The 16,349-nt window shown below is 42.1% G+C and overlaps 1 protein-coding gene across 1 annotated transcript in view; it reads right to left on the bottom strand.

Moving 5' to 3' along the window:
• TADA1 (transcriptional adaptor 1) overlaps positions 1 to 16,349 on the bottom strand; it is a 206,714-nt gene that overhangs the window by 48,373 nt on the left and 141,992 nt on the right. The window contains exons 4-6 of the mRNA XM_085601639.1: positions 11,886 to 11,971; positions 7,775 to 7,984; positions 6,539 to 6,690 (exon numbers count right to left, since the gene is read on the bottom strand). Of these exons, the coding sequence (XP_085457765.1) occupies positions 6,539 to 6,690; positions 7,775 to 7,984; positions 11,886 to 11,971 (448 nt within the window). The remainder of the gene's footprint in view (positions 1 to 6,538; positions 6,691 to 7,774; positions 7,985 to 11,885; positions 11,972 to 16,349) is intronic.

Raw genomic sequence — 16,349 nt, 5'->3', positions numbered from 1 at the left:
GATATATTGCCCAGACTGCAGTGAATACGAGCTAAAAGAAAAGTGATTACAAAACACTAGCCACGTGTATAACTTATGCTCCTGACATTTTAGCTCCTGTTTGTTTAATCGAGGGTTATTTATAAGCATGCTCTAGGAACAGTACTCCTCGACACATGGATCAACATTGTTTCAGCAGCACCACCCCCCCCTTCACCAGGTGCCTAATCTGTCATATAATACGTATGAAAGTGAATCACACAGGTTACATGTCAGCTATATCTATTAACAGAAATAAGGGAACCTGTTGAAAGAATACGTGTATAACAAATGATATGTGTCTGTGACATTGAAACGCGACACGATGTTCTAGCGTTGATTTTATCTCAATAAATGTAGTTTTACAGTGGATGTGATCCGTGGCAGCTGCCATGTGATGGCTTTCACGGGGTTTGCACATCACACCGTGAGGAAGGACGGACAGCAAATCTGGTTTGAAGCCTGTAATATTCCAATCTTTCAAAGCGCGTTCTGGTTTTGCAGCGCTAATAAAAACTATTTTACCCGTGACAATGAAACGGAAGCGAGTGACTCAGCACAACCCTTCCTCTCTGTCCGCTTGGCTCTGCTGCGAAGCAAGCAAGCACCGTGATTAATTGAAAGGGAGGGAGGAGGAGAGCAGAAAGAGTGGGGTGGGGGGTGTTGGAGACAGGAGAATGAAATCAAACCATCGTGGTGCTCCTGAAAGGGCACCGCGCCTGCCATTAAACATAAAATAAAGAACCAGCCAATCTCTGGGAGACCATATCCAGTCCTGGGCCCAGGCAGCTGTGAGGAGCAGGAAAGGCACAGACAGCAGTGCCCTCTGCTCCGAGTCAGCCTGCATCACAACCCTCCCTCTCCGTCCGTCCACATGGCTCTGCTGAGAGGCAGACTGGAGCTAGCTGACTGACAGAAAAATGTCATGAAAGTCTCCAGTTACAGGCGCAAGCTACAGCGTGAACAAGAAGGGCTGGGCGAGAAGGGAGGGGGGAATGCGAGGAGCCTGAATACAAGTGACAAAAAAAAAAAAAAGAGGAGGAGAAGGGAGATGCAAGCAGAGCATCAAAGGGCTGGGTGAGAAGGGAGGGGGGAAAGCAAGGAGCAGTGGAGCAGCTGTGCACGTGCACGCCATCGTGCACTCAAGCTCTAGGCCAGCAAAACTATGTGGGTAGCACTTTTGAAAACCCACTTACAAAATGTCTCAAAGAAACAGCTTTCCCTGTCCCAGCGAGACCTAAAAAGAAGAAAGCGCCATTAATGTCAAGAAATGCACCGCAAAGTTACTGCAGGTTTGTTTGTGTGCACAGCAAGTTGTACGGAGAGGAACGTGTACTTGTGAGAGTGCTCTGCAGATACCATGTAGCCAGATTCATGCCTTCGCCGAGCTGACACCGCCTTTTATCCTTTCAAGACAGATAAAATAAATAAAAATGAGTAAGGTACTTGTGAGCACCATTCTGACAGATCAACTGCTTGCGTGGCCTTACCAGAGGTGTGCTTCCTTTAATCCAGACAGAACAGGAGCCAGACAGAGGCACAGGATAGGAGAAGACTGGGCACGACTCACCGTCATTAAAGCGAGACAGAGGCAGTGGGGGAGAAGGGCAGTGGAGCCTTACGTATTGGGGGGAGCTGGATTCACATAAACGGAGCAACTGTAAAGACCAGCGCTTGTGTTAATGCTCAAACAAACAAAGCAGTCCCGAAACAATGGCCTACAATGGCCGCTGCATATGGTTCAAAAAGTTGCGCAGTACTCTCAAGTAGGGCTAAACACCAGAAGAGGCATGACGTATGTATTTCTTTAACAAAAGGGGAGAACGGCAATGGGCTCACAACAGTAGTTACTGCATGTCTCTCTCTCTCTCTCTCTCTCTATATATATGTATAGCCCTTTGCATACCATCTAGAGCCAAGACCTAAAAAGTTACTATTTTAATGAGAAGGCTGGAGCCTTCCCAATTCAAATAAGGCAACCCATCAGTCATACTATATTCTGTTTGATACACTTGCACTGTCCCACAAATTAATCTGAGGATCTCAACTTTAATTTTTAGCCTCCTATTTCAAATTCCTTCACATTTAAAGAACGTTTTCAAATTGTCAATGGTGCATTTTTATATATACTTTATTAATCTGTTAGTATTACATATTTTTCTAAGCAGTCACGGACCCCCCTGAGTAGGATTTGCGGGCCCCCAGGAGTCTCCAGACCACAGGTTAAGAAACGCAACTCATGGGTTTTAGCCACTGGGCTACCATGTGATTAAAGCTAGGACATTTTCCATTTCTAGGAAGCGGAAAAACAGACTTAACTTTGAATTGAGCGGTTTAGTTAGAATACAAAGTACAATCAATGAAAGCTTACAAAGCATAGATTTTCAATTTAAAATGATACTAACAAATTTTACAACCAACGCAACCCGAAGCAAAACTGTTTTGGCAGCAAGTGAAACTGTCCAATATGTTGCATCACCCATTCAGAGAACTCTTTATGTTGGAAAAATAAGACAAAACAAAGCAACAATTCATTTCTAACTCGTGAGTTTGTTTGTTTGACATTCTGATATTAATTTTGGAATCCTCAAAGTCTTGCCTCAAGCAATCATTCTTGTGGTTTTGCAAATTGTTTTGCATTTGTAATTCTGTTTCGGTTGATATTTCGACATCAAACCACAATGACAATGCTAAAAAGGGAAGACGGAGTGAAAGAGCATACTTTCGGTTGTTGATGCGGACGACTTAGACGTGTCTTTAAGAAGTCAAAGGAATGTCTAAATGTTAGCAAACCTTACACCGAAAGCATAGTTTTGCAGAAGAAGCAGGCTTTGGGATTGGTTGACAAGTACCTTCATTGAATTTAGATTACCGCAATGAACTCTCTCAAGCATTCTCTCGCACTAAAACCCCAATTTGAAGTGTAGGTTTGAGGGATAGAGACATTCACCGGACCGGTAAATACTGCAGGGTAAGGGTAATAACAGGTCCAGTAAATACTTTTTATTCTGTCTCCTCAAGCAAAATGGGAAATTGTATGGAGAACGTTCCCCCAGTAAATTTCTGCATGTTTTACTAGCCAAAATATATCAAGTGAAAAATGTGATGGTGCAGCCCTCATCGTTTAGATATGGAAGCGATCCAAAGCTGAAGCACATATCAAAAGTTTATCAAGGCACTCATAATAGGGGATTAAATGCCAAAGCACCTTTGCCTAAGGAAAAGTTGCGATAACAGACTTTGAAAACGAAAACATGTGGAACTACTTGAATATCTTGCGATAACTGCCATGCCCATTAATGGTGGAAAACCGCATCCATTTTTGACCCTCAGCAGGAAACCTACAGGTTCAGCTAAGATGCAGCCTTACAATAAAAGATCACTAATACAAACTCTACCATTAAGACTAACACTGCTTTCGGCATGAAAAATAATACCCATTTATCTAATGTTATAACTTCGGTAACCTTTGCCCCAACTTCCATCTGGTTTCATATACATTTGGCACAGTTTTGTCGCAATCTAAGCATGCTCACCTCTCGGCTCCATAACAAATGTCAATGTGTAAGATAGTATCTCAAAGGAGCTTCCCTAGGAGGTTCAATGGATGGGTCTTTGCCAAAAAATGGGGCCAGGAACAGGAATGCAAAGTAATTACAAAAAGTGGGTCATTAGATCAAACCAACTAGATATGCAGGGCATATTTTCGCTTACCAAGAACAGAGAGACTTGGAGCCTGCCATTCTGAGTCACTCTAATCTGCTTGCTTCTTATTCCTGTCCAAGTTTTTTAATCTTGTGTTTGTACCTCCTATGGAGCATTTCCTCTTTACAATCTCTTTGACTGACTGGCATCACTGCTTCCATGACTTGCTTTTGAAGCACTAATTTTTACTTTTGTGTAAAGCACACCACTAGAGAGCATGTGTTTTTGAGCCATTTACCTTGTGTAAGTTTCTCCCTCTGCTCTGTCTGAACGTTTTTATTTTCTTTTTATTTACCAATCCAACTCTGATTTGTAACAAAAGAAAATAAAACGCCTGTCATTTTGTAAGTGCAAGCATGCGAGGTGTGCGCGCCTACAAAACGATGCGGGCGGCTGCGTCATAGGCTTTTTTTTGTTAAACTTTGCAGCGTTGCACAGCATTCCGGATGTTATGCAACATGGCAAAACAAAATTGCCATAGCTAATAGGTCATAGGTAATAGGTAAGACCTATTAACTTTGACCATTTAATTCCCAATGGGTGTGAAGATTTCAGAGGAGGAGAAATAGGAGGGTCAAACATAGACAACAAGATAAATAATACAAATAGGTTTCAGAAGAATAATGTGGGGAACCTTTCTGGATCCAATTGCACACTGGGCAGACAGGTGGAGAAAGAAGCACGTACACCAGCTAAAGTTACATTTCTAAAGTTGATCTGAGGTGTGAAAATGGCTCAAAGGTCTCACTTAAAGTTGTTCGAAGGTAAGAGGTGCTGAATTTGTTTTCATCTGCCTCATGATGTAGGGGATGTTGTTGCTGTAGAGCAGACAGTTGATCCTGAGTTACAAGCTATGGGGCTGAAACAAACCAATGATGGCCTCCATAGGACAGTGACGTGTTGGAGGTAAAATAGTCCAGTTACCAAGAGATAACCAAATATAGTACTATCTCCTCTTATGGAGTCAGACTGGGATCCTGCGGGACCAGAGTGGCTCCTGCTAAGAGTTTTACTAGAAGACCAGAAGTAGACAGGAGAACATCAGCATTGCTAGCCAATAGAAACACCAGGCTGAGACAAATACATCATTGCGGTGAAGCCCAGATCAGTCTCGTCGCCATAAGAGCAAGAGAGCCCATCAATGGAGAGACATGGACCTTCACCACTTACTAGTGGAGCAATGCTGCAAGTAGTATAAACTGCTAATTTAGGATCCTGCTTCTGCGGTACACATAACCTCGTAGTGTCTGCACAATTATGTCAGATCTTGCCCTATGCCGCTAGTAACACTTGTACTTTTAGCATTCTCAGCTGCATGCAATGTTGAAACAACAGAAACATTTGTTTAAATGTTTCTTTGAGAGTTCACGAAGCTGAAGGTTTCATAGTAATAACAGTGAATGATTCTTCAATACAACGGCTTCTACTGGATACAAAAACAAAAACAATTCCTGTTGAACTGTGCCTGGCAATCAGCTATGATGCTATTGTGGAGCTATCACGGTAATAGAATTAAAAGCAAAATTACACATTTATAATGAAGCAACACACAAGACAAGGACGGCATATTCACTATTTTAACCATTGATCAAACTAATCTTCAACTCATTTTCTGAAGGTGGAGAGAGACAATTTCTTAAGCTCATCTGTTCAGAAGGTCGAATCTTGCTAATAGGACTGAAACATGAGCTTACTCAAAGGACAGGCTTACATTTTGGTTGTTTCTTTATGCGCATAACTCTAGGCAGGAACACAGATAAGATAGCTGGGATAAAGCAGCTCCAGAAGGGTTGATGACTGGTAAAACATACTGGAGCTGGGCAGAGATTTACAGTACTACATCCAAAACCCAAACCGAGTGAGACTGATTTATCTGTGACAGCACCAAGCAGTGCAGTGCATTTAAAAGGTTACACCTATGCAAAGCTGGCACCAAAAGCTTATTTCAACATTCTGGGGTGGAGCCAATATACCCAACAATCCAGAAACGATAATCAAAGAATGGAATATCTTAGTAAATGCACGATTCTGTTATGAATTTAACAGGGTGCAGGCTATATTAGTGCAGAACACAGCAATTACTTTAAGGGATAGGATCTGCCCAGTTCAGCTCCAATTGCTCCATCTTCTTCTAGGTTATTTCGGATAACGGATGCTATTGGACTTTTATTAGTCTACTAGTACTGCTGTCTTCTAGCAAAACGCAGTGGCATATCTACATTTCTAATAATAGGCAGAAGGTGCAGGCAGATTAATAAGAATACAAATAGTAAGAACTAATGCTTTTCATGGTATGTGGGTGAAAGGGAGAGGCTACTGAATTTAGTAGCAAAGCCAATCGTTGGTTCCATGCATGATTTCAACGAAAATGCTAAGGAAAATATTTGGCAAAAAATTATCATTTGAAACACCTCATCAGACAATCTTAAGGAAACCTTTAGAATGGTCAAAAGTATTCCTATCCTCACCCCAGCATAAGTGCTAAGCACTGAAGAATTTTAATTCTACAAAGTCAACACTATATAAAATCGTATACCATCATTCTGAGACTAAAGGAATGTGACGACTCCAGTTAGCATCTTATCATACACTAGTCCTATATCTAAGTACCTTTGGTCTACACAATGTGCCTCTATCCAGTGACTAGAAACAGATAAGAAAATTTGCCATGTTTTTAAGTGCCGCTATTCTACTGAGCCATTGATTCCTTTCACGCGTACACTTGGCACAACCACCTGTCCACCATGAAAACCTCCTTTCAATATTTAGTCTTATATTTAAAGACATACCAATCTGAGAATTACATTTACTTTACCTCTCAATGAAGTTGTTGTAGACAAGGATACTGTTTTTCAAGTAGGGTTGTGGGTTGACATTGCTGCCGAAGGCATACTTGAAATGGCTGTCTCTTAGGCGATATGCTCTCCTCCTGGAGATTACTGAGGTGAGAATGTCTTTCAAGTGTTTCTGAAACAATCAACACCCATGTAGGGAATATGAATCAGACAGTGGGTAAACATCACATGTAAGAATCACTTACACATGAGTGTAAATTTAAAACTCAGTCACACCAGATTAAGTTCCAAGGAGAGCAGTTAACCACTCAACCACATCTTCTACATGACTTTACTATTATATGTCTTTCTTTCCAAGAGTTAGAGCTTTTCTAAAGCTTTTCTGTGAGTTTAGAGACAATAAATGGTGAGTGGGAAGAATCCATGAAGAGTGCTGCCAATTACTAGTGTCCCAGGGCTACACATAGTATTGCATTTACTGTGTATTGCAAGGTGATTTTGTACAGCTTTTCTTCAAATGTAGCATTGGGAGCAGTCCGTTCTTATTCTATGAGGTAGACGATTTACAACTGGAATGCTGCACTAGAAACAATTTTACTCAATGTCCAATCATATCTTCAAAACAGTCTAGGGCTTGTACTTATGTGCTCAAAAAGTTAACATAAAGAACATCACAAAAAGAGAGACCATCATATTTTATATGGTTACAACAGGGCCCCAAACCAGAATCAGTTAGTTTTCTTAGTCGGTTTACTTTTATCCTATACTTTCTAAATAGGAAGAGGAAGGGCTGAAGGGAACTGTTCACATTTTGTGTGTTCGATCATTTGAAAAGCAGATCTTTTTCGTCAAGGTCTCCAGTTGTTAGCTAAACCCCCGTACAACAAAAGGAGGAAGAGCTGTTTATTTGCTGAAGCAAGGTAGATGCTTCCTAAGAAAATGTATATTCCCTCAGCACAGTAGAGATCTAAAAGGTCTCTGAACTCGGTCCTAAGGGACGGACAGCATGCAGGATCAAGTTTTTGAGTTGGAGAAGGATTACTCAAGAAGTGCCAAAATGTTGTGCAGGAATTCACAGTGCTTTCCAAAGAAAAATATTTTCTTCGCTCATAGTCGGTCAGTCACACAACAATAGTGTAATACGCAAAAAAGATGCAGACTGCGAGTACAGTGGAGGAAAATAAGGATCCTGATAACCAGGGAAAACTCTGTGGGCTGCCCTCTTCACTTCTACATGGCAGGCATTACTCGCTCACCTCCAGAGCATAGATGACAACGCTCACTGACTCCTCAGTCACATTGTCCAGGCCATTCTCGTAGGCGGTAACAATCATACGTCCTTCCAGCTGTCCCCGTGTTGGCAGCATCATGGTGTGAGAGCAGAGCTTCAAGTCATCGTCCTCCTGTGGGTCCTTCACCACAAACTGCTGAGCGCTCAAAAGGGGATTCTGAGGCTGGAACCGGTGCTTTAGAAAGCAAAATGCATAACAAGCATAAGAGGAGAAAAATCCCAATAGCTGCCAATGGTCAGAATCTCCATTACATTTAAATGCATTAATATAGCAACAAATGGGCAAGCTCAAACACATTACTTCAATGACTTACTCTTCTTTTTATCACTGGGGTAAATAATATTTCTACTGAAGTTAAAATATCAAAGCAAACATTTTATTAAGGCCCATAAAAGGGAGGAAGGGAAGTATGGATATAAAACATGTGCTTCTTTTGCATTAGATTATCTTTGGATTCCGATGACTGGAATGTAATACTATGTAGTACAAACCCACAGAGTAAGGGATTTAAGAAAAATATTTAAGCAGATTAAAGGCATCTTGCAGGGCAACTGCATCAGATCACATGCAAGAAGGCTTTCTTAGTGAGTGACACGTCTTTACATAAATGTTTCAGAGGGATCAACCAAGATATGCAATCTACAAGTTCTGCTTTTTCACTATCACCTCTTGTGGGCTAAGCCTCAAGTATACTGCACTAACCACGCGCTATTAATCAATAAATGTGAATCTTATACTGAAAAATGACCAGCACTGAGAGAAACGCTATGATCAGCAAAGCAAGGGAAAGGAAAGGTGTCTCATGATTCTCAATGACAGTATATTTATTAGGCAACACAAAAAACAAAGGACAGGACTATTTGGTCACGAGAGTACACCAACTAATGAGATGGTGGAAGGGGAAGGTATATGAACTGACGTTTTGCATGTGTGGCTGTATGTGTTTCACAACCAACAAAATAAAGATGAGTTGGCTTCTCTATAAGTCAGTCGCTGTCTTTGTGTTGCTAATTACAAAGGTGCATGATCCAAATATACATATACACCGGATACTCGCAGGCGATTTGCCTCCCAATTCTCTCAAATAAATGGGCGAAAACTATAAAAAAAGAAAAATGTAAAAAGGGGGGGGGGGGGGGGGGGAATACAAAAGGCAGCCAGACTAGTAGCCCCATGGAGCCATTCATATGAGGGCAGGCTAGCCCGCCAAATTACGTATCTCTCTTCCCAGCCTGTTCGACAGGCTGAGAAGAGATTTTAAAAGAAGGCCTTTTTCTCCTTGGCCTGGTAGGGATAACCGGGCAAAATGTCATCCTCCCTGCTTATTTTTTTTTGCAAAGTTTTATATAGCGCTGGCTAGACCTGTAGGTATCAGAGCGCTTTACATGAGGATCAGCAAGTTAAAGATTACATAATTACTTCAGTTACAGATTCCAACTATAGACATAAGAGAAAGATAGAGGGAAGGAAACATAACGGGGAGGCGAGGAAAACAATGTCAGATGTCCGGCAGGGTAGGTGACGGCCAAGGGGGTGAACCAGGGCCAAATTCCTACATAGCTGCATAGGACAGCTCCACCGGGCATCGGCCAAGGTTGTTCGGACTCCGCGGTGAGAACAGACAGACGAAATACATGCTATTACATGATAACAAGTTATTTTCACGTTACATTGCAAAGACAAAACGTCTTATGTGGAATGGAAGGTAGAGAGGGGAAAGGTAACAGGAGGAAAAGGAATGCAGATAGCGTCAGGCAGACCGGGGTGGAAGGGACTTGAGGGGAAACAAGCAGTGAAAGTGAAAGATAGACAAGACCGTGAAGCACCGTTAAGAACAATGTCCGATGTCCAGCTGGGTAGGTGACGGCCGAGGGGGTGAACCCTAGCCAGACTCCTCTATAGCTGCATAGCACAGCTCCACCGGGTAACAGCCAATGGTACTCGGATCAGCGGTAATTACAAAAAGATTTGGTTTTTCACCCATGGGGCATCATCATAGTTCAATTGAAGGCATTGGTCCCGGTGTAATTGGGAAACACCCTTCACTTCGTCGTCCCACTAGCCTAAGTCTGTAGATAGTGGGACAACCCATCGTTCTTGCCCAAGGGTGGAGGTAATTAAATGTAACCTTCCCCCAAAAAATGAGAGAGGAGGTCAAGCTATATCGTCTAATTCAAGGGACTGAAAAATAATCCTTCTTTGCAAAACTGCCGAAGTGAAGAAACAGAGGAGCCTGGGGGGACAGCACGCGCATGGCAGGAGAGGCTGCTTAGGTCGCAGATGGAGGACCAACCCAGACAATGTTACCATATATTGAGTACTATGGTTTGGACGGGGGTGTTTGAGGGAGAGGGGATGGGTTTGTGTCTATCATTGTGTTTCTTGGCATATATATTTGCATGGCTGCCTCAGTGGAAGAGAGGCTGTAATGACATTGATCTGTTTGTTTAGTTTGGTATTTTAAACATTAATAAAACAGATGTAAACCATATATACTAATCAGTCACCCTTATGTAGGACTTGCCACCCACAAGGTAGGATGTAGGGCATTTAAAAGAAGCACAAGTAGAAATGTAATGTTAACATGTCCTTACAGTGGCTAGCACACAAAAGATATTTTTCACAGTGGCAGGCAAAGTTGTCTTATGTATAAAACTAGAGGGCGGATTAAAAATCTGAATATTGTATATGGGAATGGGACTAGCTCGAAAAATAATGAAACAGCTATTTTTTAATAGTTATTGGAAATCCAATTCAATTGTGAAGTCAGATGTTTAATAAATAGTGAGAAAAGCAACTTTAAGAAAAGTTATTTTTTTCCCTGCCTGAAGTTCCTGGTGGCTAAATTTGCATTTGCTCTCCTACTTCTGTCAGCCAGTAATTAGCAATTGAAGAGGTGTGAAAACTCACTGAACAAATGCCTGGGTGTAGGGATTTGTTGTTCCCTTAAAAGGATGACCAGTGTGGCTGGGCCTAGGAACTGGATTAACCGCAAAGAGACCTCCCCTGTCACAGGCAAATGTTAGCTGACACCTGGGCAGAGTCCTTGCTTTGTCCCACCAGACTTCTGTCTCTGGGTTTTCACATATAACACTGGGGGCACACTTGAAATGAAGGGAAACAAGATGCCAAAAGACTTGTCTTCAAGTTAAGATTGTCTGCTCTGTGTCATAGCTACACGGGGGTTGACTCAGGTTTATTTAGTAACTTTAGTGGTTCACCCTGACAACAAATGTTATTTTTTTTTGAGTTGGGAACTTACCCCCCTCAACTAATAACGTAATTTCTTACAACAATCACCATCATAGGGCTATTAAACAAACATCATTTATGACACCCACCATTATCTGCCTACACATTCGTCCACACACCTATCACACAATCACACAGCCATGGTCTTATGCAGACACCCGGAAACAGGTACCATCATACGCCAACACACCTAAATTCATACACACAGACACCCACGCTCACAACAACCGACACACCAACCATCATAAACTCACACAGCTAAGATACACCAATGCTCTCTAGTGTCATTCCAAGTTGTAAGGCATGTTATCATATATCTTTTTAATCACTTATAAACATAATTAAAGATTCTCTGAGACATCTTATTTAGGGCTTTCTCAAGTAATGACGGGGGTGAGAGTGAAGGTTGATGTAGTACGGTGGTGCTGGAAAATGAAGTAAAGCAGCACATTAACTGATGAATTTCCCAAGTTATTATTTAATTTTTTAGAGGCTGATTTTGCTATTTTTTCATTAAAAAAAATGAGGCTAAATAGAAAGGAGCCCACACATAGAGGCCATTAATAACTTCATACCTTAGGCGTACTCATTTCATGAATTTCTATTTTTTTATGATAATGCCAAAATTTAGTACATTAGCAAATCTTAACCGACAAACAACTTTAGTTATTTTTAGGGAATTATACTCAATATTGCGATTTAGAAGTGCAAAAGATTGCCAGCGTTAACTAAGTGAAACTCTAAATGCCTATAGTTCCACAAATAATACTGAAATTATCCCCTTTTACCGATCTCGCATTCCAAATACTTCCACAAGACTTACGTCAAATTTCTGCCTGACTGATGAGAACTTCTTCTTCCCTTTAGGCTTTCCAGGCTTGGTGGTCGAATTCACAGTCCCCGTACCTTCTGCAAGATGAGAATAAGGAAACATTTATGTCAAGGTGAATATAGGTAGTGGAATATTCTATGAAAACCTCCCATGCCACACCTGCACTTGTGACTTAATCCACTTAAGCTATTGCTCCCAGTTCACTCTCCCTGACTGATTTCAGATATAGAATAGCCGCTTGCACATTCCAATGGAAGCACAAGGCACACTACAACAGTCATTACAAAATTGTGAGACAAATACTCCGGACAAAAGATTCTAAAGCAAAGCTAGCCAATAGCAGAAGGAAGTTGAGAAAAAGATAATAAAGTAAGTTTAGAATACACACTTTTTGCATAAATGATGCAATGATGCATGTAAAAACCAAAAAGAGAAGGGTACCCGATTTACAGTCCATGTTGCAAATTTATGCATCCTAACAAACTCCTTAAAAAACACTTCCCAAACTCATAACTGCTCAACATATGCACTCACCCGAAATGACAGGGTTACAAACCTTGCCATGAGGCTTTCACATTCTGCGTTTTATTGTGATGACAAGAGGTATGAGTATTTCACAAGAGAAGGAAGATGTGCTCTGAAACAGTAGTGTCTAACTACAGTCCCTACGGTTGGATGGAAATCAATTGATATTTATGATTATTTTGGAACCCAAAAAATGACGTTTGCATGCATCTATTTCCAATCTTTTCTACAAAGAGTGACAAGTATATCCTTTTTTCACTTAGTGATTTTGTTGCAAGATCATATGAATACCCACATGCACAGCTTTTTCCAAGTCGAAAGGAACAAGGTTATGGATTATCTCTGCTAATATGTTCTAATCTAAAATAAATTTCATCTTGAAAGCATTTGCTCAGATTCTTCTGAGGAGTGTGCATGTGAGAAAGTGTGTGTGTGTGCATGTGAGAAAGTGTGTGCGCGCATGTGAGAATGTGTGTGTGCGAAAGTGTGTGCATGTGAGAAAGTGTGTGTGCGCGTGTGAGAAAGTGCATGTGTGTGCGTGTGAGAAAGATTGTGTGTGCATGCATGTGAGAAAGTGTGTGCGCGCATGAGAGAAAGTGTGTGTGCGCATGTGAGAAAGTGTGTGCGCGCGCATGTGAGAATGTGTGTGTGCGAAAGTATGTGTGCATGTGAGAAAGTGTGTGTGCGCATGTGAGAAAGTGCATGTGTGTGAGAAAGTGTGTGTGTGTGTGAGAGAGAAAATAGCTAGAAAATAATACCACAGTACGAGCATCAGTTTGCCTTCCTATGCCCAATAATTTAGTGACCTCTTCCGTTAAATCCTTAAATATGAGTGAAGCAGTAATCTCTTTGTAGCACATAATGAGGATATGAGAAAACATTGTCCACAACAATATCAGCCAAAGGAGAAAAAAGAAAGCAAGGGAGTGTGGGGAGAGGAATGGCCTCATTGATGACATCACTGATTATATTAGATTAACATTGTTAAATTGAGTAATGCGATCAACCAATGATTTCTGGCAGCATGCTACAGGCTTTATGAAAGAGGAGTAATAAAACAACCTAAATTGATGGTTGGAATCTTAGAATTGTGCTGGTTTGCTTTCTTAAGAAATTTGATATTTCAAAAGCGAAGCACTTTTGAGACATGTCCTTATTTCTTTACGTGTATTCACATAAAGGATTGGAGTGGGGAGGGGAGGGAGGGTATAGATCTCCCGTGGAGCGCTGGCAGCTAAACATGAATTAACAAAAGACCCCTTGATCAACCATTGCTGTGAAGGACTGAAAGATGTGCAATAGGCCAAGGTGGTAGGTGGTCATGGAGGAGGGGGCACAGTGCTTGGCTACAAGCAAGGCTCGGATGCCAACCCTGTTACGCATAGCTGAAGGGACACTCTGGGGGTGAGGGGTTAGGTCTCTAGTGGAGCGATGGCAGCTATACATCAATGAACAAATGACCTCTTGCTCAACTACTACTGTGAAGGGCTGAAAGCTATGCCACTCCAGTGTACATCATTGCACTCTGCCACTGGTGTCTGCACCATTAAACTTTACGTTCTTGCACTGTACACACCACCACTATACATACTCCACAGGATGCTACTCCACTATATGCTATTCCACAGTACACTCCACTGTACACTATTCCACTGTATGCCACTCCGCTATACGCTACTCCACTCAAGGCCACTCCAGTGTACGGAACTCCACTCTATGCCACTCCAGTGTATGTAACTCCACTCTATGCCACTTTATTCCACGCTATTCCATTGGACGCTACTCTAATCTAAGCCACTCAACTGTATGCTATTGCACTCTACCCCACTCCAGTCTCCACTGTACGCCTCTTCACTATATGCTATTCCCCCTCTACGCCACTTCACTGTAAGCTATTCCAAGCTATGGCAATCCAATCTAGAAGACTCCACTTAATGCTATTTCACTGTATGCTACTACACTCTATATGCCGCTCCAGTGTATACCATTCTATGCCATTCCATTGGACCCCACTCCATTGGAAAACACTCTACTGAACGCCACTCCACTTTGTGCTACTCCACCATACGTTACTATACTCTACACCACTCCACTGTACAACACTCCACTCTACGCCATTACACTTTATGCAACTCACCTCTACGCCACTCCACTATATGCTATTCCACTCTACATCCTTCCACTGAATGCTACTCCATTCTACTATACTCCTCTGTATGCTAGCCTATCCCACTGTACGCCACTGCACTGTTCATCACTCCATTCTATGCTATTCCGCTGGACACCACTCCACTGTATGCCTTTACACTATACCCCACTCCAGTGTAAGCCACTTTAGTCTTTACCACTCTACTATATGCAATTCCACTGTACGCCACTCCACTGTATGCTATTCCAGTGTATGACACTTTACTCTACACCACTCCTCTCTATGCTTTTCTATTGGATGCCACTCAACTGTATCCTATTACACTCTACCCCACTGTACGCAACTCCAGTATGAACCACTCCACCGTACGACACTCTACTGTACACTACTCCACTATATGAAATTCCACTGTACGCCACTCAACTATACAAGATTCCGTCTGCCACTCCACTATCCGCTACTCCACGCCACTCTAGTGTGCAGAGCTCAACTCTATGCCTTTTCATTCAAAGGTATTTCATTGGGTGCTACTCCAATCTAAGCCAGTCCACTGTATATTACACTCTACCCCCACTCCACTGTACGCTACTCCACTATCTGCAATTCCACTCTACGCCAGTCCACTGTTTGCTATTCCACTGTATGTCAATCCATTCTAGAAGACTACTGTATGCTACTACACTGTACGCTACTCCATCCTATGCTACTCCAGTGTATACCACTCCATTCTATCCCATTCCATTGGAAACTACTCCATTGGACACCACTCCACTGTATGCCACTCCACTGTACAACATTCCACTCTACGCTATTACACTGTACACAACTCCACTCTACGCTATTACACTGTATGCAATTCACCTCTACGCCACTCCACTATGCTATTCCGTTCAATGTCCTTCCACTATATGCCACTCCATTGTACTGCACTCCCCTGTATGCTAGGCTATTCCTCTGTATGCCACTACAGTGCATGCTAACCCACTATACACTACTTCAGTTTATGCCACTCCAAGCCACTCCATTCCATTCTACGCTATTGCGTTGGATATCACTCCATTGTAAGCCTGTACACTCTACCCCACTCCAATGCAAGCCACTGTAGTCTACGCCACTCCACTATATGCTATTCCACTGTATGCTTCTTTACTCTACGCTATTTCAGTGTATACCACTTCACTCTATGCCACTCCATTTTATGGTGTTACCTTTTGACGCCACACCACTGTATGCTATTCCACTCTACCCCACTCCACTGTACGCTACTCCAGTCTACACCACTCCTCTGTATGCCACTGTACACTACTCTACTATATACTATTCCATTCTATGCCACTCCATGCTATTCCACTCTATGCCACTCCAATATATACGCTACTCCTCTCTGGGGCACTCCATTCTATGCTAGTCCCTTGGACACCACTCCACTCTATGCTAATCCACTCTACCTCACTCCAGTCTACGCCACTCCAGTCTACCAACATCACTCTACATTATTATACTGTATGCAACTTCAATTTTCGTCACTCTACGGAATGGTGTTCCACTCTTTCCCATTTCACTGTATGCCTCCCACTTCTATGCTATTCCATTGTATGCTATTCAATTTTATGCCACTCCACTGTACACACTGTATGCTACTGCACTCTAACCTACTCCAGTCTACACTACAGCTTTGTACGCTATTCCACTGCATGCCACTCCACGACACATCAGTGTACGCTATACCACTGTAAGCCACTCCATTCTATGCTACTCCAGTGTACTCTCCTGCATTCTAC

This window comes from Triturus cristatus, chromosome 4_2 (assembly GCF_964204655.1).
Source record: "Triturus cristatus chromosome 4_2, aTriCri1.1, whole genome shotgun sequence".
Classification (NCBI taxonomy): Eukaryota; Metazoa; Chordata; class Amphibia; order Caudata; family Salamandridae; genus Triturus; species Triturus cristatus.
This window is presented reverse-complemented; position numbering and strand designations above follow the sequence as displayed.